This window comes from Macrotis lagotis, chromosome 1, assembly GCF_037893015.1.
Source record: "Macrotis lagotis isolate mMagLag1 chromosome 1, bilby.v1.9.chrom.fasta, whole genome shotgun sequence".
NCBI classification, from domain to species: domain Eukaryota; kingdom Metazoa; phylum Chordata; class Mammalia; order Peramelemorphia; family Peramelidae; genus Macrotis; species Macrotis lagotis.
Genome location: NC_133658.1, coordinates 27,508,554 through 27,532,777, shown reverse-complemented (window position 1 = coordinate 27,532,777; position 24,224 = coordinate 27,508,554). Strand labels below are relative to the sequence as shown.

General features: G+C 35.5%; 1 protein-coding gene and 1 long non-coding RNA gene across 4 annotated transcripts in view; one reads left to right on the top strand and one right to left on the bottom strand.

Annotated features, from left to right (window-relative positions):
• The window catches only part of CTNNA2 (catenin alpha 2), a 1,546,517-nt gene that overhangs the window by 34,867 nt on the left and 1,487,426 nt on the right, over positions 1-24,224 (bottom strand). For both annotated transcript variants that reach the window (XM_074196107.1, XM_074196106.1), the window contains 2 exons: positions 22,361-22,466; positions 16,414-16,548 (listed from right to left, as the gene is read on the bottom strand). In XM_074196107.1, the coding sequence (XP_074052208.1) occupies positions 16,414-16,548; positions 22,361-22,466 (241 nt within the window). The remainder of the gene's footprint in view (positions 1-16,413; positions 16,549-22,360; positions 22,467-24,224) is intronic.
• LOC141495101 (uncharacterized) overlaps positions 23-24,224 on the top strand; it is a 42,693-nt gene continuing 18,491 nt past the window's right edge. The window contains exons 1-3 of one of the 2 annotated variants that reach the window (XR_012470660.1): positions 23-304; positions 14,260-15,145; positions 16,335-19,013. This is a non-coding gene — a long non-coding RNA (uncharacterized LOC141495101). Of the gene's footprint in view, positions 305-14,259; positions 19,014-24,224 lie in introns of those variants that run through there. The other variant, XR_012470661.1, reaches the window with a different exon arrangement.

Genomic DNA, 24,224 nt, shown 5'->3' with positions numbered 1-24,224 from the left:
AGAGATACAGAAAAGAGAGAGTGAGAGAGAGAGCAAGAGAAAAACGATACCCTAGTTTGGGAGAGGGAGAGGGAGAGGAAGGGAAGGGAAGGGTGCAAAGGATTAGGAAATGGATGGGAGAGGGAAGAACTAGAGGGAGGAATTTTGTTATGAAAGAGTTAAGTTCGGTAAGAGACACAGGGGCTGTTTATGTAAAGATATGCTGTGATTTGAACTCCACTTGTTGGCTGCCATTGAGCCTCGATATCCACCATCTGGAAGGAGGATGAAGAAGCATTGCGTGTCTTGTAAAACACACCAAGGGGTAGGTGGTGGAGCACTGGGGTGGAAGTTCCTAAATAAAAGTTCTGAAGATCACCAAGAAAGAAAGCATGGGCCACAGCTCTTAAAGCCTGGAACGAGAAGCTGGGAAGGTTGGATGTTGTTCTTTGAAGTTCCACTGCCCTGCTGTGTGACCTTCATCAATTTGTTCAGCCTCTGTATTGCCCAGCTGTGAAATGGGGCCAAAAGGATACTCACCTCTTTCACAGAAATCAATGATGTTTTAATTCATTCATTGTTGCTAATGTAAAATTTAGTTACTCTTTTTTTTAAGATGTTCAGTGAAATTGTATGAAGGGCATTGCATTTAAAAAAAAATCAATAATGCCCACAAGCCATTTAAGATAGCTCTTCCAAAAATGCCAATCACTGGAGAATAATATTGACAATTTTGGCAAGGTTTAAGCATGTAAGTTTACGTATGTGTTTGTGTTGTGAAAAATGGGTAAGTCTCAATGCAAGATTCTCCCTTAAATTTAATAAGTTTGAATAACCTATCTGAATTTAAATAAGTAGAATTTAGGTTACTAAAACCTAAATATCAGTAAGAACAAGCCTGAAAAAGTTCACTAAATGATTTTAATTAAATCTGTTGAATAAAGTTATTAATAAAATCTAAATATCAATAAGAATTTGGAGCACCCTGTATATTTGTAAGAAAATAGAGAGAGGGTCATAAACAAAACAGTTGAAAAGTCAGATGTTATAGCAAGATATTTTGGTACTACATGTAGGGGGTAACTTATTGAGTTCTAAGTAATCATTGACCAATTTGCCTGTTGACCAAACTTATTTGATAGCCATCATATTTATATGGTCTTCATAAAATTTCACGCCCTATCCTTAAGGGAAATCAAATAGAATGGCAGAATATCATGTTATGATCAGGGGAGAAGCACTATAGAGAGTCAAACAAATACTTGACTGGAGAGCCATTTTGATTATAATAAAAAAAAATGATCCCTTTGAAGATTTCAAAAAATATACAGTGACCAAGGATCAGACCCCAAGAGTATTAAGTGGATGGCAATTATATTTATCCACAGTGGAACTCTAAAGACTCTCCACTGAAATAATATTTCACTATGAGTAAAAAGCTCCAATTAAGATTTTCCGATCATAGCACAATGGAACGAAGGATGGCAAGTGCCTTTATCCTTGTGAATATCTGCCATGTTGTTCAGAATGGACTGCTCTCCTGATTCAATGTTTTCCCTTTAGATGAAAGTCCGTATGCTTTCTTTTGACTAGTTGCTACCAGCTCTAATTCATCGATTACATGGATTTCTTTTTATAGATATCTTTCATTAATATATGAAAATGTGGATAAGGGGATAACTTAGTTTGAAATATCTAAAAGCACTAAATCCCAAACACCTTTTGATTTGGCAACATTGTCCTCATCTCTAGCTTAAATAAAAGAAGGTGCTGGCCTATGTGAGAAGTGGCTGATAAATGGGGCAGTAATTTATCTTTGGCAAATAAAATATCTCCCAGCTAGAATAATTACTTTTTATTTCTGTGGCCCATACTGTGTGTGTTTTTTCGAGGTTAAGCAAAAATTGCTGTGTTGGACAGTCTCCTAGAATATACCAGAATGGTTAAATCTCCCCCCCCCATTTGACTTCCAATTTAAAAAGTTTTGAGAAGGTATTTAACTTTTTTTCTGTCCATGTTAAGGAGGAAAACATGAATGTATTTCATTTCTAAGCTTTCACTGTATTTCATTTCTAAGATTTCAAAGGTTTCTCTTGTCTAACAAGAAAATAGTTTAATTGTTGAACAATGACTTCAGGACCCCAATGCAAAACTAGGCTGCACCAAAATGATACCTAGTGGTGAACTGTGCTGAATTTTTGGGTGAGTGTTGAATTAGGTATGATTGCATGTGAAATTTGCAATGATGTTTTTAGTTGTGTTAGGAAACACTGATATTTCCTTGGAATGTTATGACAGAATCAGATTTTATCAGCTTCTTTTTATCATATATTTTATCAAAGCCACCAAGCTATGGGCTAATCTTGATCCTATTTCTCAATCACCCTGTTTTCTATCTCAGTGTAGGGGATGTTCAATGATCTTGAATGAACAAATAGAAGTCTTTGTGAGTTATGAATTGAAGTACTATGGAGATTCCAAGTATCCTGTGAAAATATCATATCTCGATGGTTACAGACTGAACATTAATTTAATTTTGCATTTCTTTTGTTTTCTATATATAGGAAACAAGATTTGAGGGAGAGAACAGACAGAAGGAAGAGCTTTGCAGGGCTTGGGATTAAAAGTCAGATGGCACTATTTTGTCATAAGATTTTTGTTTGTTCCAAAGAATCCTTCACAGATGTAAAGACTGACTAATTATATATGTATATATATATATATATATATATATATATATATATATATATACATATATATATATGATAATTGGGATAGTCTTTTCTGAGTATAGACTATTAGGTTATAGACATGATGCCATTGGCCAAAAGAGTTGCTTTGAATAGCAAAACAAATGCTGATTGGTTTTGATAATACAGATTCCAAAGTGCTAACCTCCCAGAGAGGAGGGATGGTATTACTGCTCTTTTATGCAGGATATCATGAATTTTGGCAAAGGCTAAGATGGGGAAAAAATCAATTAATGATCTTCAGTGATGATGCTGGGTAGAAATTCTCTGTGATTCTCTAGCCCACTCCTCTTTCCCCATTCTTCCAATTGCATTGTAATATAAATCTAAGGGAGAAAGGTTAAAATGTTTGGTACTGATTAGATAAATGTTAGATTGTTCACAATTTGGGGCAAGACATCCGCAGAAATAAGAATATTCAAAGAACAGGGATAAAATGAGAGACTCCAAGTATTTATGAAATGGAAGAAGTGAAAAAGCTATTTAAGAATTATTTGGCTTCAAGAAGTTGGAATAGAGATGAAAACATGTGAAACTTAATGTTTACAGGCCATCAAAGAAGAGATGGTTCAATGAAAACTCAGACAATGTAGTTTGAGAGAATGAAAACACAGAATCAAAGAATTTCTGGGTACTTCAATGGCCATCTAGATCATACACCAAGAATCAGGTCCCATGTGTTGGGTCCATATAAATGAGAGTGGTTTCTTTTCTGGGAGTTGGGATAAAAAAAATCAGAACATATGAATCTTTTAAATGAAACTGGAACAATTACTTCAAAATGGCCCGATAGGGTCCAAGAAACCAAGGAAACTTTAAACTCAAGGAGATAGCCATCAGCAGACATATGGCTATTCTAAGCAAAGAATACTTTGAAATAGAAATTCAATTTGAATGAGGCAATATGAGACAGGAAAAAATCTATTTTTCTTTTACTGAAGAAAAGACTTGGGAAATGAAATAATTCTGAAGTATTTTTGTCATGTGACAATATAAGTGAAGAGAAGCAGACAATCTTCAAGGCAAAAGGACTAAAGATTATTCCATCAAAGCTATTAATTAGTGGCTATGCATTGGGAATATAAAGCTGGAATAAAACCCCAGATACTCCCTCCCTTCGGGTACCAGTAATCTCTTATGAAAAAAGGCTAAAAGCAAAGGATAAGAAAATCCAGAGGTGAACACAAAATCCCAGCTCAGAAGCATTACTGGTGCATCTAAATTTGTGTTATTCTTCATTGAGTCACAAGAAATGGAAAGCAGGCATAAATGATAAACAAGACCTACAATCTATCCAACCAATAGCTTTAATAGCTCCCTCTTCCAAATTGACAAAATTATATAAAATGGAGAGCTTTCAGGTTCATTTCAACTAATTTTCCCAAGGCTACATTTAGCAAATGATTACTAGAATATGCCAAAGTTGGAAGGGCAAGAAGAAAGACATAGACAATTCATATTTAAATAATCAATTATAATATCTCACAGAACTGACTACAGCACACACATCACTGGTTTAGGAAATGAGAAAGGAAAAGGAGAATTGACTGATTTCACAATTAAAAATAAGAAAAAAATTTAAATGAATAGAATTATTTTTCATCAGTGATTCTGTTATGTGCAAAAAAATTGAATTTGTTCAACTTTACACTATTATAATACTGATTAAAAAAAAAACAAAATCTCCCAACATTTTTAAGGGACCACCTACCTATAAAATGTCCTATTGGGTGAAATGTTTTAGGGAGAAAGATTAAAATTGTTATTATACAGATACTATATTGTAATGTTAATGTCTTCTCCAGCATTATGTAAAGTACTTTGTTATGCCGAAAATGCCATTTAAAAACCACATAAAGGTATACTATTTTTTTCATTAATTCTTCTCATTATTCTCATTATTATCTATGTGTTCCTCTCCATTCACACAGGAACTCCCCAGGGTTATTGTAAAAACTTTCAATGAATTTCCCAATCTAAACTAAAAAACTTCTCCTATTCATTTCACCTGTTAAGTGTGTATTCCTAAAACTCAGTCTAATCATCTTACCCCCCTGCCCAAATAGGTCTAGGAGCTCTCTATAGCTTATATAGGATAAAACACCGACTTTTCTCTTTGGCATTTAAAGTCATTTATAATCTGTTCCTTTATAAACTGACTCTAGAATACCTTTCCTGATTTATTCAGCCTTACTCATATTAACACATTCTATATTCCAGCAAAGTAGTTTGCTATTCCTGATATAACATTGTATTTTTCTAACTGAATTTGCACAAAATATATTTTTGTATCACCTCTGCATCAGTCACCCTAGCATCCCTCAAGATTTAGTTCATATGCTACTTCCCATACTGCATTGATCCTGGTCTTTCAATCACACACACACACACACACACACACACACACACACACACAGACATTTTAATTTGTATATTTATCTAAAAATCTCATAATTTCATATATATATGTATATATATGAAATGAGAAAGGAAAAATAAAAGAGCTATTCCAATTCCTATGACTTTATTAGCTTTTTAAAAACAATTAATGAAAAATAATGACCTAGTGAAAATCAATGAAAACTTGATCCAATAAAGGCTTGAGATAATATTCCTTCCATTTCAATTGGAAATTCAGAGAGAATCAAGTCAAGACCTGCTCACCAAAAAAATCTGAGTCTTCAAAGATGGAATAAGAAGGTATAGATGATCATTTGATGTTTGGGGGCAGAGAATCATACTTGTCTGACACCATGTCACAGAGATGGCCATTTAATCTTTCTATTATAAAAACTGGTCTTGGATCCTGAAACATGGGCAGTACCTGACTCTTCTTTAGTACTTTAAATCCTCAGTTAGCCTTCTAGCATCTCAAACCAGTAGGCTTGGCTTTGAGGTCTACATATGTTAGTAAGGATTTGTATGGTATTAAGGGGATCACAACTCTAAACCTAGTTTTCTGAGTTGTAAAAGCAAAGAGTTACCTAGATTACTTCTTAATTATCTTTCTTGTTTTTGACTAAAGATTCTGGGCTTGTCAGAGGCATTGTTTTGTCTTTGTCTTCTCAGATTTCTGTGTTCTCCATCTCAATTTCTTTAAATAAACAAGCTATACTGCAGTGGTGAGAAAAAAACAAAACCTAACCAAAATCACCACCACCACAATAAAAATTCCAATTCCAGCCCAGCCACTGACTATCTGGATATGACAAGTTAACTATATAACAAGTTAATTCTCCAATATTACTAAAATGAGTACCTTTAACAAAGGGAGTAGTGCATTCCTTCAAAATTTTCACTTCTTATTACAATGATTTGAAATATTCAATTGATATGTTTGTTCACTTCTTTTAAAAGCAAATTAGTAAGTTCCTTATCTGAACTGACCAATTTTATTTAGGCCTTAGAGATACACCCATGGGAATAAGCAGGTAAAAGAACCACTGATATTCATGATCTGATTGTAATGCCTAGTTTAATTTCCTCTAGGTAAGAAAATCTAGTAAACAAGCAAAATTATTTAAAAGAGGCATCTTATTTCAGTGGTTGACATCCTCATTTCTCCAACAATATTCCAGATGAGCTCTTTACTGGTCCAATCTGGAATTGAATCCTAGCCCCCATGGAAACCTTTGTCCTCTGCACAAAATTGCTAGTTACTGCTCTGAATTGTGAAAGAGAAGTGATATTTATCTTCTACAGTTTATGAATTTCAAAGAGGCTTTGTTTGATTTTCTCCTCAACATCCTTATTGAAATCTCCCTTCCCTATACCCTGTCTTCCAAAAGGCTGCTAATGGATGTGCAGGAATACAAGTTGCCAGTACAGAATCATACACATGCTGGAAAGGATAGCTTTCCCCTCAGAGATCTGGCCTACTATTATTTATAAAAATGTCAAAAATAATGCAAGATGACAGGAACCCTAACTAGGGATAAAAAGATACAGGGTTTCAGACCAAATCAGTTAATATTTTAGTTTAGCCTTCCAATATAATTACTGTTTTTATAACATAAAAATATGTGAGCTATGGAACATCTTAGGAGTCTTAAGAAAGTTTGGTAAAGGGAGAGGTATTAGGAGCTTTAAAACATAATTGATGTCCCTTGAGGGAACAAGTGGAACAAGCTATTTTTCCAGCTAGATCTTCACAACAGATTCTCCTGAGGAACATTAAGGAACTCTGAGAGAAGCATGTTGATGCTCCCCAATTGCTTGCCCTATGGAATTCTGGGTTTTTGTTTATTAATTTTTTTTACAAAATCTGTGCTACTAGAAATGCAAATGATGATTTCACTTGAGTAGATTCCTTACCCCTCACACACAAACACATATACACACCTACACACTCCTTTACATGATGAGTGATATGTGACTGTTCCCTGGGATTGCATTTGTCCAATATAGAAAAATTTGGATTCACTTTTCTCAGTGTTAGAAATTAATATGATATTGCATGGAGCAGAAGTGATCATAAAACCTTGTGAGTATAATAAGTAAATATACTCCAGATCAGAAAGACACCTGAGTTTGAACAGAAAAAGACTCAGTTCTTATTCATATTTTGCCAGATTTGTTGTACAATATCTAGTGAGTTCCTTCTATGCTCTGAACCTGTGAACTAACATCTAAACTGAGGGAGACAGATTATATGATTAATTCCCCATCACATTCTATGAAAAATCTGTTTTAAATTTTTAGCAGTATTTTCAAACAGCAACTCTATATTTCCTTTAATTGAAAATTTGTTCTAGATTTAGAATGCTAGGTGGAAAAGCTCTATATACTTAAACTTAACATGTCTCCAAAATAGATTAGAGATATGTTAAATGGCTACAGAGATCAGTTATCCCATATTCCTCATTCTATAATTGAAGAAACTGAGGTATTGGAAATGGAGTGACTTAAGAAAGTCACTTACAAAGAAGGGAGGAGGGACCCTAAGGAAGAGGGAAAGAAACAGTAATAGCTTGAAGAAGAAAAGCTAGCTTACAAAAATGGAATAACTTAGCCCCCTTCAAAGCATAGTTTCATGGGTTATTTCTTATGGAAATGGTTTTTTGTGGTCAAAAAGGAACTTTTCCTTCCCTCGAGTTCAACTTATTTCTTTATCTGATATAGCCCTCCCTAGGATTGTGTAAGACCCTTGAAGATTAAGACTGTTGTTGTCTTCCATTGTCTTTTTCCAAAGCATAAAGCAAAGTACCCTTCACAGAGGAGATACTCAAATGCTTGTTGGATTGAATTAGATTGGTGAAAATTCATGAAATTGCTGTGTTGATGCATGGTTTCATTCCTGTATTGGTTAAAGGAGTTATTGTGACTTAGAACATTCTATTCATAAAAAGGAAAGAAAATATTTCAGAACTAGGATGACCTATTTATGATTGTCTACCCATGGGATCATAGGTTTTCAATTTGTAATGGTCTGTATGCTCTCCTTTTATAAATATGATCCCCAGGAAGCTTAATGGACTTTCTTTCCTAAGATCACATCAGCAGAAAGTAATGAATTTCAGTTTCAAATGCTCTTGAATATCATTCTCTCTGTCATATACCTCAATTTACAAACAGGGACAAAAGTCCCTGAGAACTTTCATGAACTGCTCCACATCATCCAATAAGTCTTGGATCCATTTTCATGTTCTTTGTCTAGAAGAAAAGTCTATCTCAAAAGAAAAGAAATCTAATTGAAAGGGAAGAAAATTCTTCAGGGATGTGTCTTAAATTTGGTAGATTTTGGTTAAATATTCACCCTCCTGCTGAAAATGGAGCCTTCTAAATACCCGTTTCATAACAACTCAAGGGTTTGGCTACTGAAATTATGGATGACTAAGTTTTGGTATGATACTTGGCTTGTAAAATAAGAAGGGAGAATTCTCTAAAGCCATAATTCTTTGAGAATGGACACAACTTAAAAGAAAATCTACTTGTAATAACATCGAAAGACTTCATCTCGAGGCCTCTTTCCAACCTCCAGTGGAATAGCATATTCTAGATTCTTTTCCTGCCCAATAGTATCAAGTATCCTTCTCTGGACCTTGACTCAACCAATGAGAAAGACATGCTTAGCTCACAAACCTAAATCCCTCTTCCTCTAAAAGGGGGCAAACTAGATAGATGAGTTTGTTATAAAATCCTAGGAAGACCTAGACTATGCAAAATTCAAATTCAAATGTTTGCTACCAAAATGCATACCCAAATGGAAGAGATTTTTTGATAGTGTTTTAACTTTTCTCTCCTTCTCTTCTACCTTTATGTTTGTCAGAAGTTTATTACATAAATAAATGTTTTTCTAGATCTTCATTAAGTGTATTGCCAGAGAGCAAAATAAAATCCTTTTCTTTCTTTTGTAAAAAAAAGAAAAAAGAATTTTATTACATAGAAAATCAAAGGTTATGTGGCATTATTCATTTCAGTTACTGAAGCTTAAACATAAAAATCACATCTTATTCTGATTTTCTTTCACAGTAAAATTGATCAAACATATCAGACTTTAGTTTGATGAGGAAGAAATGAATAACTAGAAATTTTAAGAAACTTCCCCTTCCTCCAAATGGAATACACTTTTCAATTTGGGCAACTTTAATACAAATTTAATGGTTAATGTTTTAAGATTCAAGAAATAGTGTCATGTACTATGTGCTGAGCACTGTTCTGGCTACTAGAATAATTACAGTTGATCCTAAATTCCAACCCTTATATTGAACAGGAAGATCCATTTCTAATTTTCTGTTGAACATTTCCATTTGATTGTTTCACAGACAATTCTAAACCAAATTGGCAGTAATTTCCTTTGTATTTATTTGCAAAATACTATGTGAGATACTGGAGACATACCAGATAAAACTCAAATTTAAATATATGTGTTTATAAATATGCTTATATGTGTATATATTAACATGCATGTATGCATATTTTCCCAACACAGATTTCATTTTCCCCTCGCAAACTTCTCCCTCTTCTAAATTTCTCTATTTCTATTGACCTACCATTCTTCCAGCACCTATTTTCACCATCCTCCTAAGCCATATTTTCTCATCCAATATCCAAACAGGTGGAGCATTTTCTTTTTCTTCCTCCACAATACCACTTCATTTATTTACATTATCATTATTTAGGCCCTATATCAAGCTCTTACCACCTCTTCCCTAGATTTTTACAATAGCCTTTTTTTATTCATTCCTTTGTTATCCATTCATCCATTCATTCATTATTTAAAAAGACAGAGGAGAGAGTATTCCAAACAAGGTGAGTATCCTATGCAAAGACCAGGAAGTAGGAGATAGAATTGTGCATGTGTTGAATTGTCAAGGGCATGCATGCTACAGACTTACCTAGGGTCATACAGACAACATGTATCAGAGAAATATCTTGAACCTTGGTACAGAAAAGATGGTCAATTTTGCATTCATAGATCTAATCAAAAGCCCCTGGGATCAACTAGGAGGATAATCTATAATGGTATATGCCTATGTGCTTCTTGTGTGTGTGTGTCCCCCATTTACAGATGGTTTGGAGGATTTCTCACTAACATAATTCAAAAGTCAAATATTGATTATTTGAGAATTATCTGTGATTTTAAATTTGATGCTGTATAATAGAAAAGGCTTAATACCTGAATCCTAGTCTTAACTTTAACATTAAATTATGGTTCACTTCAACTCTCTGGATCTCAGTTTTCACATCTACAAAATGAGGAGTTTGGATCTCTAAAATAGCTTCCAGTTCTGGGACTGTGATCTCATGGACTATACAGAAAGGTGGCCATCTCCATCAATGGAGAGAGTACCTCTCTTGAGAAAGATTAGATCTTTGAATCAGGGAAGTAGGGAGATGACCCATCAAGACATAAAAATGAGTATCTGCTTACTTTATTTTTAATGGAATCTATTCTTATAAGGACAGTAATAGCCTAAGAAAGATACCTCATTTCAGAACTCCAGAAACTGAGTATTGAAATGAACTCTAGCAATTATCTCTAACCATCTTTCCTTTGATCAGGACTACCTTCTCCATTACCCTTTACAAGAGCTATACAGCTACATTTTTGAATGATTGTTAATTTTTAGAAAATCATTCTTTACATGAGATCTAAATCTGCCACCTTGAAAATTCTATCCATTGCTTCTAGTTTTGCTCCCTAGAAATCGGGTGGGGCAGGGGGGGAACTGAAACTTTCTTTCTCATGAAATCTTTCAGATAATGGAAGACAGTTATCATGTCCCCCTAAGTTCGGGCTAAATGCTAGCATTTCTGTCAACTAGTTCTAAATAATTGCTGTCCTCTGGACCAATGTGGCAATATATTTCCTAAACTCCAGTACCCAGGATAAACACAAAATAACAGAAAGGGTCTGATCATGGGAAAGGGTAGCAAGATTAATTTTTTTTATAGAGAGTATTATATCCTTAATGCATCAGAAATACCCATTAATTCCTGAGGCTCCCTTTGTCACACCACTGATTTCTACTATATCCATCATATTTATTTGCTAGAAAGATAGTGGAGGCACACAGAGGTCAATAAACTTTGTGATCACACCAAAGTCAATAAACAAGAATGTCTGAAGCACGTGTTATCATGGTGACAGGAATGAGAGTAATCGAGAGAGACCAATGGAAAAAGATATAGAGAAGTAAAATTAGATGAGATAGACAGCTAGACAAACACAGACACACACAAATACAGTCACAGAGAGACACAGAGACAATAAAAGAGAGGCAGAGACAGAGAGACAAAGAATGGAGGAAGATACAGATAATTTAATGCACTTAGATGATAGGGATTGTGGTTTGAGGTATACTGGTATTTTATTTTATATTTTTTTATAGTTTTTTTTTGCAAGGCAATGGAGTTAAGTGGCTTGCCCAAGGGCACATGGCTAGGTAATTATTAAGTGTCTGAGGCTGGATTTGAACTCAGGTACTCCTGACTCCAAGGCCTGTGCTCTATCCACTGTGTCATCTAGCCGCCCCTATACTGGTATTTTAGGGAAAAATTTCTGGATTAGGGAATTAGCCATGAGGATAAATTGGTTTTTGGTCCTTGCTTTGCTCATAACTAGTTTTATGATATTTGAAAAGTGAGTCACTTATGCCATATATTATTTTTACTTTTAGATAAAGGAACTGAGGTTCAGAAATGTTGATTAATTTATCAAAATTTATGTGGCAAGATAGAGATAGGAATACAGCCCAGATATTCTGGCTCTGAGGCCAGGACTATTGTTGCATTATATCACACTAACGTTCTTAGACAAGAGACAGAATTTTGCAGTGGAAAATGTTCAAGTCGGATTTCTTTGACCAGGTACAGACAGAGAATCTTTTGGACTAGAATGGAACAGCCATTTCTTAGGTTTCCTTGCCAGGACAGCAAAGAGTAGGCTTTTAAGATGGTGTCTCCAGGAGAGTCCAGCCATTTTTCAGAGGCCATGTAAGATCACTTCTGAATTTGGTTCCTTGCTTCTTCATCAAAATTTCCCTTTAGATTACAAAGGTAATGAATGTACTCACATTTAAAAATCAAGCCACTTGACTTTTAATATCAAAGGTAGATGTCCTTTCCTTTCCAATCATAAGCAGCTTTTTGAGAATATGACACCAAAGTGGGGGGGGGGAGAAAATTTTTCAACCTAACTTCTAATTATGGCTAAAAAGTAGCAATTGTGTTTCTGTACTCATTTACAGCAGGGCAGTAGGGCAAAGGAAATATAAGACCAGTCTTGGAGTCAAAAATACCAAGGTTCAAGATATTTTTCTGATACATATTGTCTGCATGACCCTAGGCAAGTCACTTTATTCTCAAAATGTCCCCAATCAAGTGTCAAAGACCATCAATTGCAGAGCAGATATAAATTTGCATTGGTGAAAATTTTCCCTTCTTGAAATTCCCCACACCAATAAAATAGAAAATCTAAATGGTAAAGATAAGAGATATATAAGAGATATATAATCACACACCTATATTCATGCATTTGTCTATATGTCCCCAAATTCTTGAATCCATATACATGTATAAATATGTAATTATATATTATATATTCACACATGCACATATATATTAGGTTTACATATATTTCATCTAGTTGTATATGTGTATATTTGCAATATAAACTGCGTGGGGAACTTCAGACTTGGAAAACCCATGCTATTAGTCATTTATAACTTAGAGTTTTAGTTATCTGGGACCCTGGAATCTCAACAGGATGTATAGAGTCATAGAATTAGTATTTGTCAGTTGGGTTTTCAACTCATGTCTTCAAAACCCCAAGACAGACTCTAAGTTGATACATTATGATATTTCTCACCTAGTATCCCATGTGTCAATTCAGTTTTAAGACTGTAATAGTTTAAACCTTCACTAACACTTCTGGGATACCCTATCCATATGATTATATGGAATATACATGTATGGATGCATTCATGCATGTGTAAAACATGTGTGTATGCCCCTCAATGCTATGTAGCTATTACATTATAACTTAATCAGTAGTAAGTAATATTTCTAGTACAGAAACGTTTCTCCCATTAAAGCTGATCAGTCTCTCTCTCTCTCTCTCTCTCTCTCTCTCTCTCTCTCACACACACACACACACACACACACACACACACAGATTCAGATTCCCTATGGGTCTGCCCTATCCTGAGAGTTCTTTTTTGTGGCTAATGACAGACTTCAGATATTTCCTGTAAATTGTTTTTAAAAGCACATCCTTACCTCTTCCCCCAAATGGAAAGAAAGGAAGAGAGGGAGGAAGGTGGAGAGAGGGGAGAGAAAGACAGGTAGAAAGAGAGACAGGGAGTGAGAGTGCATGAGAGAGAGAGAGAGAGAGAGAGAGAGAGAGAGAGAGAGAGAATCAAGCAGAGTGACAGAACAATAATAAGAAAAGGGAGCAGAGAAAAGGAGTTCTCAGTGTCCTCACATACATCTGTTTTTTTTAACAAATGTGCATATTAAACATATACATATCCACAATACATGAAATTGTACAAATTTTTTTAAAAAACTGAAGAAAATTTGCTGTATTAACATGTCTAAATTCACTTTCTAGAAAGAAATGCATCTTATATAGGAATACAAATTTAGAGTTGGAAGTTAAGGCTCCTGGCTTTAGGTTTGAAAGTTAATACTATGTTTTCTCAATAAGACAGGCATCATCTGGAAATAGGGTGTCCCAAATCTCTTGCGCTTGGCAGAGAGCATTAGGTTGTACCAAACAATTTCCAGAGGAAGCTTCAAACCATATTATTTTCAGCCCTGAAGCATGGCTCTCTGAATCCTCATTGAATGGATACATAGGGAAAGGGATAAAGATTGTAGCCAACATTTGCAGCTGCAAACATGAACTACTGTGCCATCTCCTTAAAAAGCTGGCAGGATAATCATCAATCCAGGACAAAATAAGGGAGAGAACCCCAAATATAATTTGAACCCAAAGTACAGGAATACTCTCTTGTCAAAAATGGTTTGTTTTATTTTCTCTCATCTGTGAACCTCATATTTTTGTCTCTTTTTTGCTTTTCAGAAAGTAGTTAGGTAAAGTGGCTGGAAAACTGAGAGGAGGACTGATTGGCTTAGCCAATGAAGAATAAGATAGGAGCAGAAGTGAGAAGAGACATTGCAATCTACAGATGTCGGTGAGACCCTTAAGAGTAATCTTCCTTGGTAAAAAAATAAATAAATAGAGCAATGAGGCCAAAGAACAGGCCCTTTGCTGTGGCTGCATCTCTTGTTACATACCATGAAGAAGTCCTGGATCAATGTTATGATGGAGTGCTTAACAATTCCTCCAGGAGAAACCATCATCAGTTTCTGTAATTTTTATACAACACACTTCAAAGAAAGGGACCCCATCAGCACAGGCTTCCTGAGACCCTGAAAATATCTTCAATATTTACAAAGCAAAGAATGAAAGCCACTGATGGATTGGGACTACATCTAAATGAGGAACAGACAATGGAGATGAGGCTTTGGAAGCAGTGACTGCTAACAATGATGTGCCAGAGAAAATGATGGTAAGCATTTCTGCCCAGAAAGCTTTGTGGAGGATGAAGCCGTGGAGTCTGAGATTTACGAAGATGCATCGTGCATCCATGTTTAAATAATAATAATAAATTTAAAAAAAAGAAGAAATTGGAGAGAGAGGCTTTAAGCACATACGACACGGTGAACCAAAAGCACTCAGTTCCACAACTGTTTTGTACAGATGGATGAGAAAAGCTGTATGGCATGGAGGATGATACCATCAAGGCAGAAGAGAAGAAAAGAAGCATGGCAGACTGAAATGCAACAGCACTGTTTACAAGCAAGAATTTGCAGGGGAAAGACTACTCGGTGGGAGAGGAGAGAACAATGCAAGTCAGATTAGGCCTCTGCAGTGGAAGATTTGCAAGTTGGATTTCTTTGATCAGGTGAAGAAGTGGAGAACCTTGTGGACTAGCACAGAATAGCCATTTTCTTAGGCTCCCTTGCTAGGATAGCACAGAGTAGGCTTTCAAGATGGTGTCTCCAGGCCAGCCCAGTCATTTTGCTTCATAATTACCTTCTTTGTGAGTAAAATCATTATTGAACTGAAGCATCTGGATTCCAATGGGGTTTTGTTTTCTCCCTCACAGTTGAAAAACTTGTCCTAGAACTGAATTATTTTCACCTGGTGAGGTTGCTGAAAAAGGGCTTTTACAAAGAATTGGGCCTCATGATCAACCCAATTCTTACAAGCCATCCACCATCTTGAAAATGTTGTATCATGAGTAATGCCACACACTTGAAATGGCGTCACTGCAGCTGGCGAGGAGAGGGGTGGGAAGACAGAAAGGTTTTGGGAGCCAGGCTTTGAAATTTGCATACAAATCACAATAACCAGCAAATTGTGAGCTGGGAAGTTGCCTTTACTTCCCAGAGTTTGGGTTGAGTGATGAAGGTGAGGAAGGAAGACACGGGCAAGAAACCCAACACCTCCATATGGAAATCCTGCCAAGAAATACTACATGAACTAAATATTCCTTGAATTTTCCATGTTGATTCATGGGATGGAAATGGATCGGATGATTATATTTCCATGAAAAAAAGAAAAAAAATGGGAACAATTGAGCAAAGGAAATGTAATTGTTAGTGTTTGACAGCTATGTTAGTTTCTTTTTGGCAACAGCACGTCTTCTAGGTCTTAGGTCATTGATAAACCTAGTATGCATTGGTACCTGAGTGAAGAAATTCCTGTCATTTTCATCATCTTTAAGACATGAACACAAGCCCCCATATAGAGGTCTTGGCTCTTATACAGATGATGCAAATTTCTAATACTAACAAAGGGAAGTAGACTTACAATGAGTAAATATACAAAAGCCCCAAATAATTACAATAGTCACAGCTTGGCAATGAGTTTCCAGACTATGAAATTAGTTTTCTTGTGAAGAATGGAGATTTTACAAGGCTAGTATAAACACAGGGTAATTGGAAAATCAAATTGCTCTTCGCCAGTTATTGTAAGGTCTGGAATAATGGCGATAACATTTTAAAAAGCCTCCCTATATATGAATCGCTAATGTTTGAGTTGTTGTCTACTTCTTCTATTTTAATGATTTATTATTTTTTTTGAAACAGTACTGTTGCCAAGAACGGTTCCCTTATAAGTGCTACTACAGTGGGGCCTTAAAGTTATGATGGTCAAATACCGGCTTACCCCTGATACAATAAGCTCTCCTCCCAAGTTCTGGACTTCTGCCTTGACCTTGCTGCAGATATTAAGCTGGTGGCAATACAAAGCAATTCGTTGAAGGTAGGCCAATAAATCCTGTTTGCACGCAGAATCAGGACACTGAAAATTTAAAAAAAAGTATCAATCTCAATTCTATAATACCTTTTATAACACTCATCACATCAAATCTCACAGAAGATGATTTAGTGTCTATACCATGTTAGCAAAACACTAGCCACCATCATCCCCTTGGGATGGTCATTAATAGTTGAGAATTATACTTTCTGCTTCCATAGAATCTCATGAATTAAAATATGAAGATATCTCAGAAAGACCCTATTGATATCATCTGTAAATAATTAATTACACCCTTTGTTAGTTGCCTTCTGCAGAGTAAAGACAACTAAGTAATTTCAGAGGCTATTTTGCCTAGAATTCCATTCAGCTTTCATGAAGCATAGGTATCTATTGATGCATAACACCCAGCCATTCTCCCCTGGAAGGAAATCATTTATGGTAATCTGTATGCTGCATTAGAGGATATGATTTCAAGTTGCTGCTTTAATAAGAAGAAGATGAAGCAATTTATTTCCTTTCCTTGTTTAAGCAGAGTATCATTCTTATTATAGCCTTCTTGTCTCCATTTGGACTCATTGTGAATCTCAAAATTACAGTGACTTATTCAAAGCCCTTAAAAGTAAGAGGCTTGGAGATAGTTCATAATCAATACAAGTAAAAATGTCCCTAGAACAATTCATTCAATGTCAATTGAAACAGGAAAATAGGAAGAAACAATTGTTCACCTTGCCCATTATGTGACCAGGTAAGAATGAGGGTATCACCTTTCCTGAATGGTAAAAGGAATATCCTGGTCTCCATCAGTTACTTCCACTCAGCAAAGTATGCCCCTGCCTAGTGACGTGACTCAAGATTCTTTAAGAATCCACATGAGAATTGCTAGGTGATTGAACTTCATAGCATAGGGTTTCAGAGATCTAGAAGCTTGAAAATGAGTTGTTTGGGGGGAACTGGAAATTTTAAATTCAATTTGGTATTTCTCTCACCAACGCATTCATCATGAATCTTGAATAAACACAATGGGAAAAAAAGAAAAAAGTGTCCAAGGATACAAGTCCAAGACACAAAAATCTTTGGCACATGACTGTGTATGAGTGTGAGAAACAGATAAAAACAAGTGTAGTACTGGGAAAATTTTTAGTGAACCTAGAGAAGTCTGGCAGTTTCTATCTACATAATTAAAGATATGATTTGTACACAACCACATTTTCTCTTTTCATAAAAAAAAAACAAGGAAGGAGGACTTAAGGAGGTCACTGACTTTCTGCATGGCTGTTACCAACATGCCTTCTTCTATGTTATTGCATCTATCAAGGAAAAATCCCAGGGAAACAATTTCTCCTTCCTGCAACTATTTAATACTGTAATATTTATCCGACTCCTGAGACCCATGTACTGAAAAGAATTAACTTTAAAATGATATCTCTCCAGAGAGCTGACAAAGCTTTCAATACAAATACCTTGGAGCAAATTAAACTGGAAGGCCTATCTCCTTGGAACAGTAATTAAAAATGCAACAGTCCATAAAAAGTTTATATTGCATGCATATCGCGAAACTTCGAGAAAACATTTTCCAACTACTGAAAGGCATCTGCTGATGGCTTCCCCAAGCTTTGTTCTTTGTCAGCTGTTCAGCTGAATCTCATCCAAAGGAATTTAAAATGCAAAAAGCATGTCTTCCCAAGCGGAACACCTCTACAATCACTCAAATCCCCACAATGCTTTAAGAAGGTCTTGATCCAAGACCAACAGAAATGGCATGCTACTTTCTGATGGTTACTTCCACAATGAAAAAAAAAAAAAGAAAGGGTGTCTTGTTTCGACGTTATGCTCTTGTTACGCCAGCCTTTCAAAAGCTGGTCTTCCTTGGGAGCCAGTTTAACTTTGGTATTATTTTTGAATGCTTGACTTTTTGACTCCCTTGTCCTGTTGCTGATCTCACCTTGCCAAATAATAATACCGGACTTCTCCGACCTTTATTCCTCTACCGTGCTACTGAACAAAATTTGAGGAAATCACAAAACAGTGATAACTGGATTTACTACAATCCTATTATTTTTCTTGAAATGATTCTTGCATTTCACTAAAGTAGCTCTTCCAAACCTTAACTATTCTACTCATATTTTTGCCACCATTTCTTCCTTTAACCTTTTCAACCAAGGTCCTCATTACTGGACCTTATTGCTGGAAAAAAAAAATGAGGCCATTTCTTAAGAACTATCTCTTCTCCCTTCATCCTCATCTCAAATCTTCTTAACATCACTATTCATTTTTTTCTTTATTACTCCTTAATCTGATAAAGGGGTGGCTCTTCCTCATGCCAAGGTCAACCCCTCTATGTGACCCCATTGCCTCCCTATTCCTTAAACATACTAGCTCCTATCTCTTCCCTGTATTCTATCATACCCATTGCCTTTATCTGGTGAGAATTCCAGGTAAAGTTTGAAAACCAATTTGTAGTCAACTTGTTCTGAGACATTCTTGCTCCTCACCTCCAAAATAAAGATCTCCCCATTATATTGAACTAGAGTGCTATTGTTTGTCTGCAGTGTCTCTTTAGTATATCTAGCACAATTAATGTTGAATGTGACATCATTCATTTCAGTGTATTTTTAAGGGTGCTGCTACTGACTCCCCCTTTTAACATCTAATCTTCAAGGTAGGAATCAAACTTAAGATTCCCTCAAATATGAACTCTCCAGTACCCAAGAGGTGGATGTTCATATGTCATATGCTCAATAAAGACTAAAAATTCATGCTTCCTAGAAATACATAGGGAAATGTACTCGGAGAGAATTTTACATGAATGTCTGTGTTACATGGTGATAGATTTGAATTCAGATTTAGTCATCTGAGTCAAACCCTCTACTTTTAAAGACAAAGGAACTAAAACCTTTAGATATGAAAAGTGCCTTACCCAAATGTATTCATTCTACCATAACAACCTAGTTTTGTTGTTGTCTTTTTTCAGTATTGTCTTACTCTTCGTGACCCAATTTGAGGTTTTCCTGGCAAATATCCTGGAGTAGTTTGCCATTAAGCTTTCTAGCTAATTTAGAAAATGAGGAAACTGAAGAAACAGGGTTAAGTGACTTACCCAGGGCCATATAGCCAATAAGTGTCTAAGGGCAGACTTACTCCCATGACAAACTATATAAGGTTCAAAATATAATAATTAATCTTATCAAGGGTTCAGTTATCTAGGAACCTTAGCTATTCACATTCGAGAATTCAAAAATACCCCAAAAAGAAGGGGGAGGGACAAGTCCTGGGTAGCTTAACTGGATAATAGATCATAGATTTATTTATTTAGTTTTTTATAAGAGGCCTTGGAACTAATCTAGCATAAACCCCATAATAGCTTGATAATTGTTTATAGTAATTTAAAATTAAGTACATATATTTTTTGATTTGTTCATCACAAAACTATATGTAGACACTATTATATCTATTCATAGTTGAACTAAAAATGAGTGGCACCAACTAACTTGCCCAGGGACATCCTAGCTGTAAGTATGACAGATGGATTTTAATTCAGATCCTTCTGATTTCAAGTCCAGTGTTCATCCCAGTAAGTAACTTTGCTGCCTAAAGATAATGATACTCTGACACAGATTACTTCTCCAAGGTTACACAGGCAAAAACTGACATAACTGAAATTTGAACTCCTGTCCTCTGATCCCCAAAAAAGTATCTTATTTTAACCCATAGGAAAGCCTTTTAGCATGACCCCTATATGTTCTTTTTAGATATGCAGAGTCATAGAGCAAAGGTTAACATGCCTACATATGGATTAAAAGGACATTGAGCCCCAACTAGTGTGTGTGTGTGTGTGTGTGTGTGTGTGTGTGTGTGTGTGTGTGTGTGTGTGTGTGTGTGTGTGTGTCTGTGTGTTTGGGAATGGAGGTGGGGAGGTGTTCAATTCTCTAATCAAGTAAGTTTATTAAGTAGTTCAAAAAGTATGTTTTAAGATGGGAATCGATCAAAATGTGAATAATTCATGCTACTAGGGAGGGAGGAAAGTCATATTGTTAGGTACAAACAGTATCATGATAGGGAATTTGGAGCATAGTGCCCCTACAAGGTGCAAAATCTGCACAAAATTTTTTGATCCTTTATCTCAAAGAAGTCTGATTTTTTCTTTTATAGGGTGTTTACAGTAAATTATTGTAAAATTTAGGCTTAATATTTTTTCATAGGCTCTCTGTTATATGCCAGTCTTCACATGTCATCTTCAGCTTCCATAAAACTTCCCCAGAATTCCTTTTTTATTTTCTTATACTGACCTGTGATACAGTATAATCTCAAAAGAAAAAGTTTCAATGAGGACATCACTGAAGGACAGTCCAGTACAATTTCTACTTCCAAAGATGACATTGAGTCATACAGCAGGGATTCACTTACATTGAGTATCCTCTGTGACATATAGTAGGGAAATAGTATAGTTTTCATCCCCAAATCATTCAAGTTACAAACATTCAGTTATCTGAAAGGTAACCAGGAGTAATGTTCCATTCCCCGTCAAGGTCAAATCAACAAGGAATTACTGAAATGGATCCAATTAAAACAGGGAAGGTTAGAACTCAAAATAAAACAGCATACATTTGACAGTAAACTCACATCTTAAGTTTTCCATGACTGTCGAGTACAACAATACCATGGACTTTATAGTTTATATGGAAACATGGGCAGATTTAATTCAATTATTTTTGGTGGGGGGACAGACAAAGAAAGAAAACAAAATTCCCCTTCCAGCAGCAGTCCATTTCCATTTATACAAGTTATTGAAAACATTTCAGCATTATTAATAGACAGACTGTTCTTAAGCAAGAAAAAAATTGATATTATTCCTGTCTCTGACATCTACTGGTTGTGTGGTTCATCTTACTTCTCAATGAAGAAACCAATCTATGTTAGAAGAAATAGGATTCTCATAAAAATTGACTGAAACCAATGTAATCCCTGGGCTTCTTCTATTGTTAAAAATTCAAGGAAACATGGAGAAATGGATAGTAAGTATTCTTTAGAGTTAGGAAGATCTGGGTTCAGATCCTACTTCAGTCACATAACTGTCTGGGTGACCTTGGGAAAGTTAATTTGCCATTGAGTGTTGACACAAGTTGGCAACAAGACCCTTAAGATAAGTTGCCAAAGAATGCTGCCATTTTGCTTTAATGGAGGGTGTTTCCTTGATAGCCTTGTGATTAGTAGACTTTGTCTCTTCATATACAAGAAAGACATAGGTGACAACATGTATGCATACATGTATAGGCATATGGATATATGCCTTTTGTTTATATTTATATATATGCATGCATACACACACACACACACACACACACACACACTCTACACAGTGACAGTGGGCAACTTACTTTCTCCATGTCTCAGGAAGCAATCCTCAAAGAGCTTTAGCTATACCATCTAGAGGAATGATTGATCTGTGTTTGTGGAGTAATTCCTCAAATGGATGAGACTTCCAAAGAAATATAAAGAAGGCCAGAGTTTTCCTTTCTCATTTTTTAAAGCAGGAGGCAGTTGGATTTTTTTTCAATCAAGGCAGAAATTCTATTGTTTATGACTAGAAAGACCCTATTTATCAGGAGATAGAACTTTTTAATTGGGTTATTTCTGAACTTTACGAACACAACTTATGAGGCCTCTTCTCTGAGCTATAGCTACCTCTTCCCACCATTAAAGGGCTCTAGGTGAGAGAAAGGTACACAAAGTGATTGCTAAGTCCCATAATTCATTCTTTAAAAGTCTTTATTGGCATATAAAACTCCAAACAGAGTCCAGATGCTCATTAGAGAGTCCACTCAGAGGAGAGCATGGCTCTCCCCAATTAAATTACCTGGTCAGCCACAGCTCGAGCTAATTTGTCCATTCTTGACCCAGCTTCAGCAATTTTCTTGGCAGCATTTATGACATCAGAAGTGTTTTTCAGTGGGCCCTTCCCTCTGAAATAATCCAGGATAGGAGAATTAAAGCAGATTTAAAAAATTAACATTTATTTTTAATTAAAATAAAAACATAATAAATTTAAAAATTAAAACAATGCCCACAGACACTCTATTCTATCACTACCTGTAATCTGGTTCATATTTACTTTGTATTTGCTGAGTTAGCAAGGCCCTTCCTTTCTAACAACAAAAATAAGAATAGTTATAATAGATAATTATATACTGTCAAATTTGCAAAGGGTTTTAATTCTATATTATACTGAGCTTCCTAACAGCACTTAGTGGAGTAGTTCCAGAAAAGAAAGTTTAGTCCCATCAAAAGTATTTTTTTAATGGAATTTGAAAACACTCATCGTTTTTTTATATTTTTTTCTTTTACAATCTTCCCCTAATCTTGCTTTTGTCTCCCCACCCCACCCCCCACAGAAAGCAGTGCTAGTCTTTGCATTGCTTCCCTGGTATGCATTGATCTAAGTTGAATGTGTTTAGAGAGAAATCATATCCTTGAGGAAAAAAAATAAAATATGAGAGATAGAAAAATTATGTAATAAAATTATTTTTTAAAAAAATATTAAAGGTAATAGTCTTTGGTCTTTGTTCAAACTCCACAATTCTTTCTTTGGATACAGACGGTATTTGCCATCGCAAATATTCAAAAATTGTCCCTGATCATTGCTCTGATGGAATGAACAAGTCCATTAAGATCAATCATCACAGGGGTAGCTAGGTGGTACAGTGGATAGAGCACCAGCCCTGGAGTCAGGTGGTACTGAGTTCAAATCCAACCTCAGACACTTAATTACCTGTGTGGCCTTGGGCAAGTCCCTTAACCCCATTTGCCTTGCAAAAATCTAAAAAATCAAAACAAACAAAACAAAACCAAAAAGATTGATCATCACCCCGATGTTGCTGTTATGGGAACACAATAATCTTGACTCCATGTCAAATGATGACAGATTTAGAATTGGAAAATACCTCAATGGCCATCTCATTTGACTCCTTTTCCAGTTAGATGTCTTGATTCGTGTGACACAACTAAGTAAAACAGGGTCAAGTCTTCCGAGCTCCAAAAGGAATGCCATCTACTATGATATCTAATTGAAACTTTGCATAAAGAAATTGGATACAGAATTTGTGCTTCCCAGGTCAATGTCATTTAAGTACATACTCAGAAGCTTAGGGTTGTGTGAAGATAAAACAGCACATTTGGTTGTCCTGTCTGGCAGTCCCACAATCCATTGAAGGTCTGACTGAGGAACCAAAATTATAAAATATCATTTCTTGGCCTTTCCTCCAAAGGTAGCTAAGTGATCTGAGACATAATCTGAGAAAATGCTTTCAAATTTACTATAGCCCTTTATGTCTATCAAGCATTATTTAAAGACAGTACGATGGGATATAAATCTAAATCCCAGTAGCCATGCCTAAAATTTGATTTGAAGAAAATAATACCCTAAGCAAAGCAGACAGGGATCATGGTGAGTGGTCAATAAACATTCTAATCTACACTCATTAAGAATTTTTAACAGGAGGACATAATATAGTCTTTTTTTGAATAGGTATTAAAGTGTTTGAATTCTGTTTAATTTCACATTCTTATTCTTTCCTAAATTAACTAGCTCCAAATATAAAGTTATGATAATTCGCATCCCTGTTGATTCCAACACAGACTTGGAAATGAGAAAGTTATGGTTTCTTGGGGCAACATTAGCCCTCCCATGGTGTGAGTTAACTTTTCAATTGTTATTTAGATTT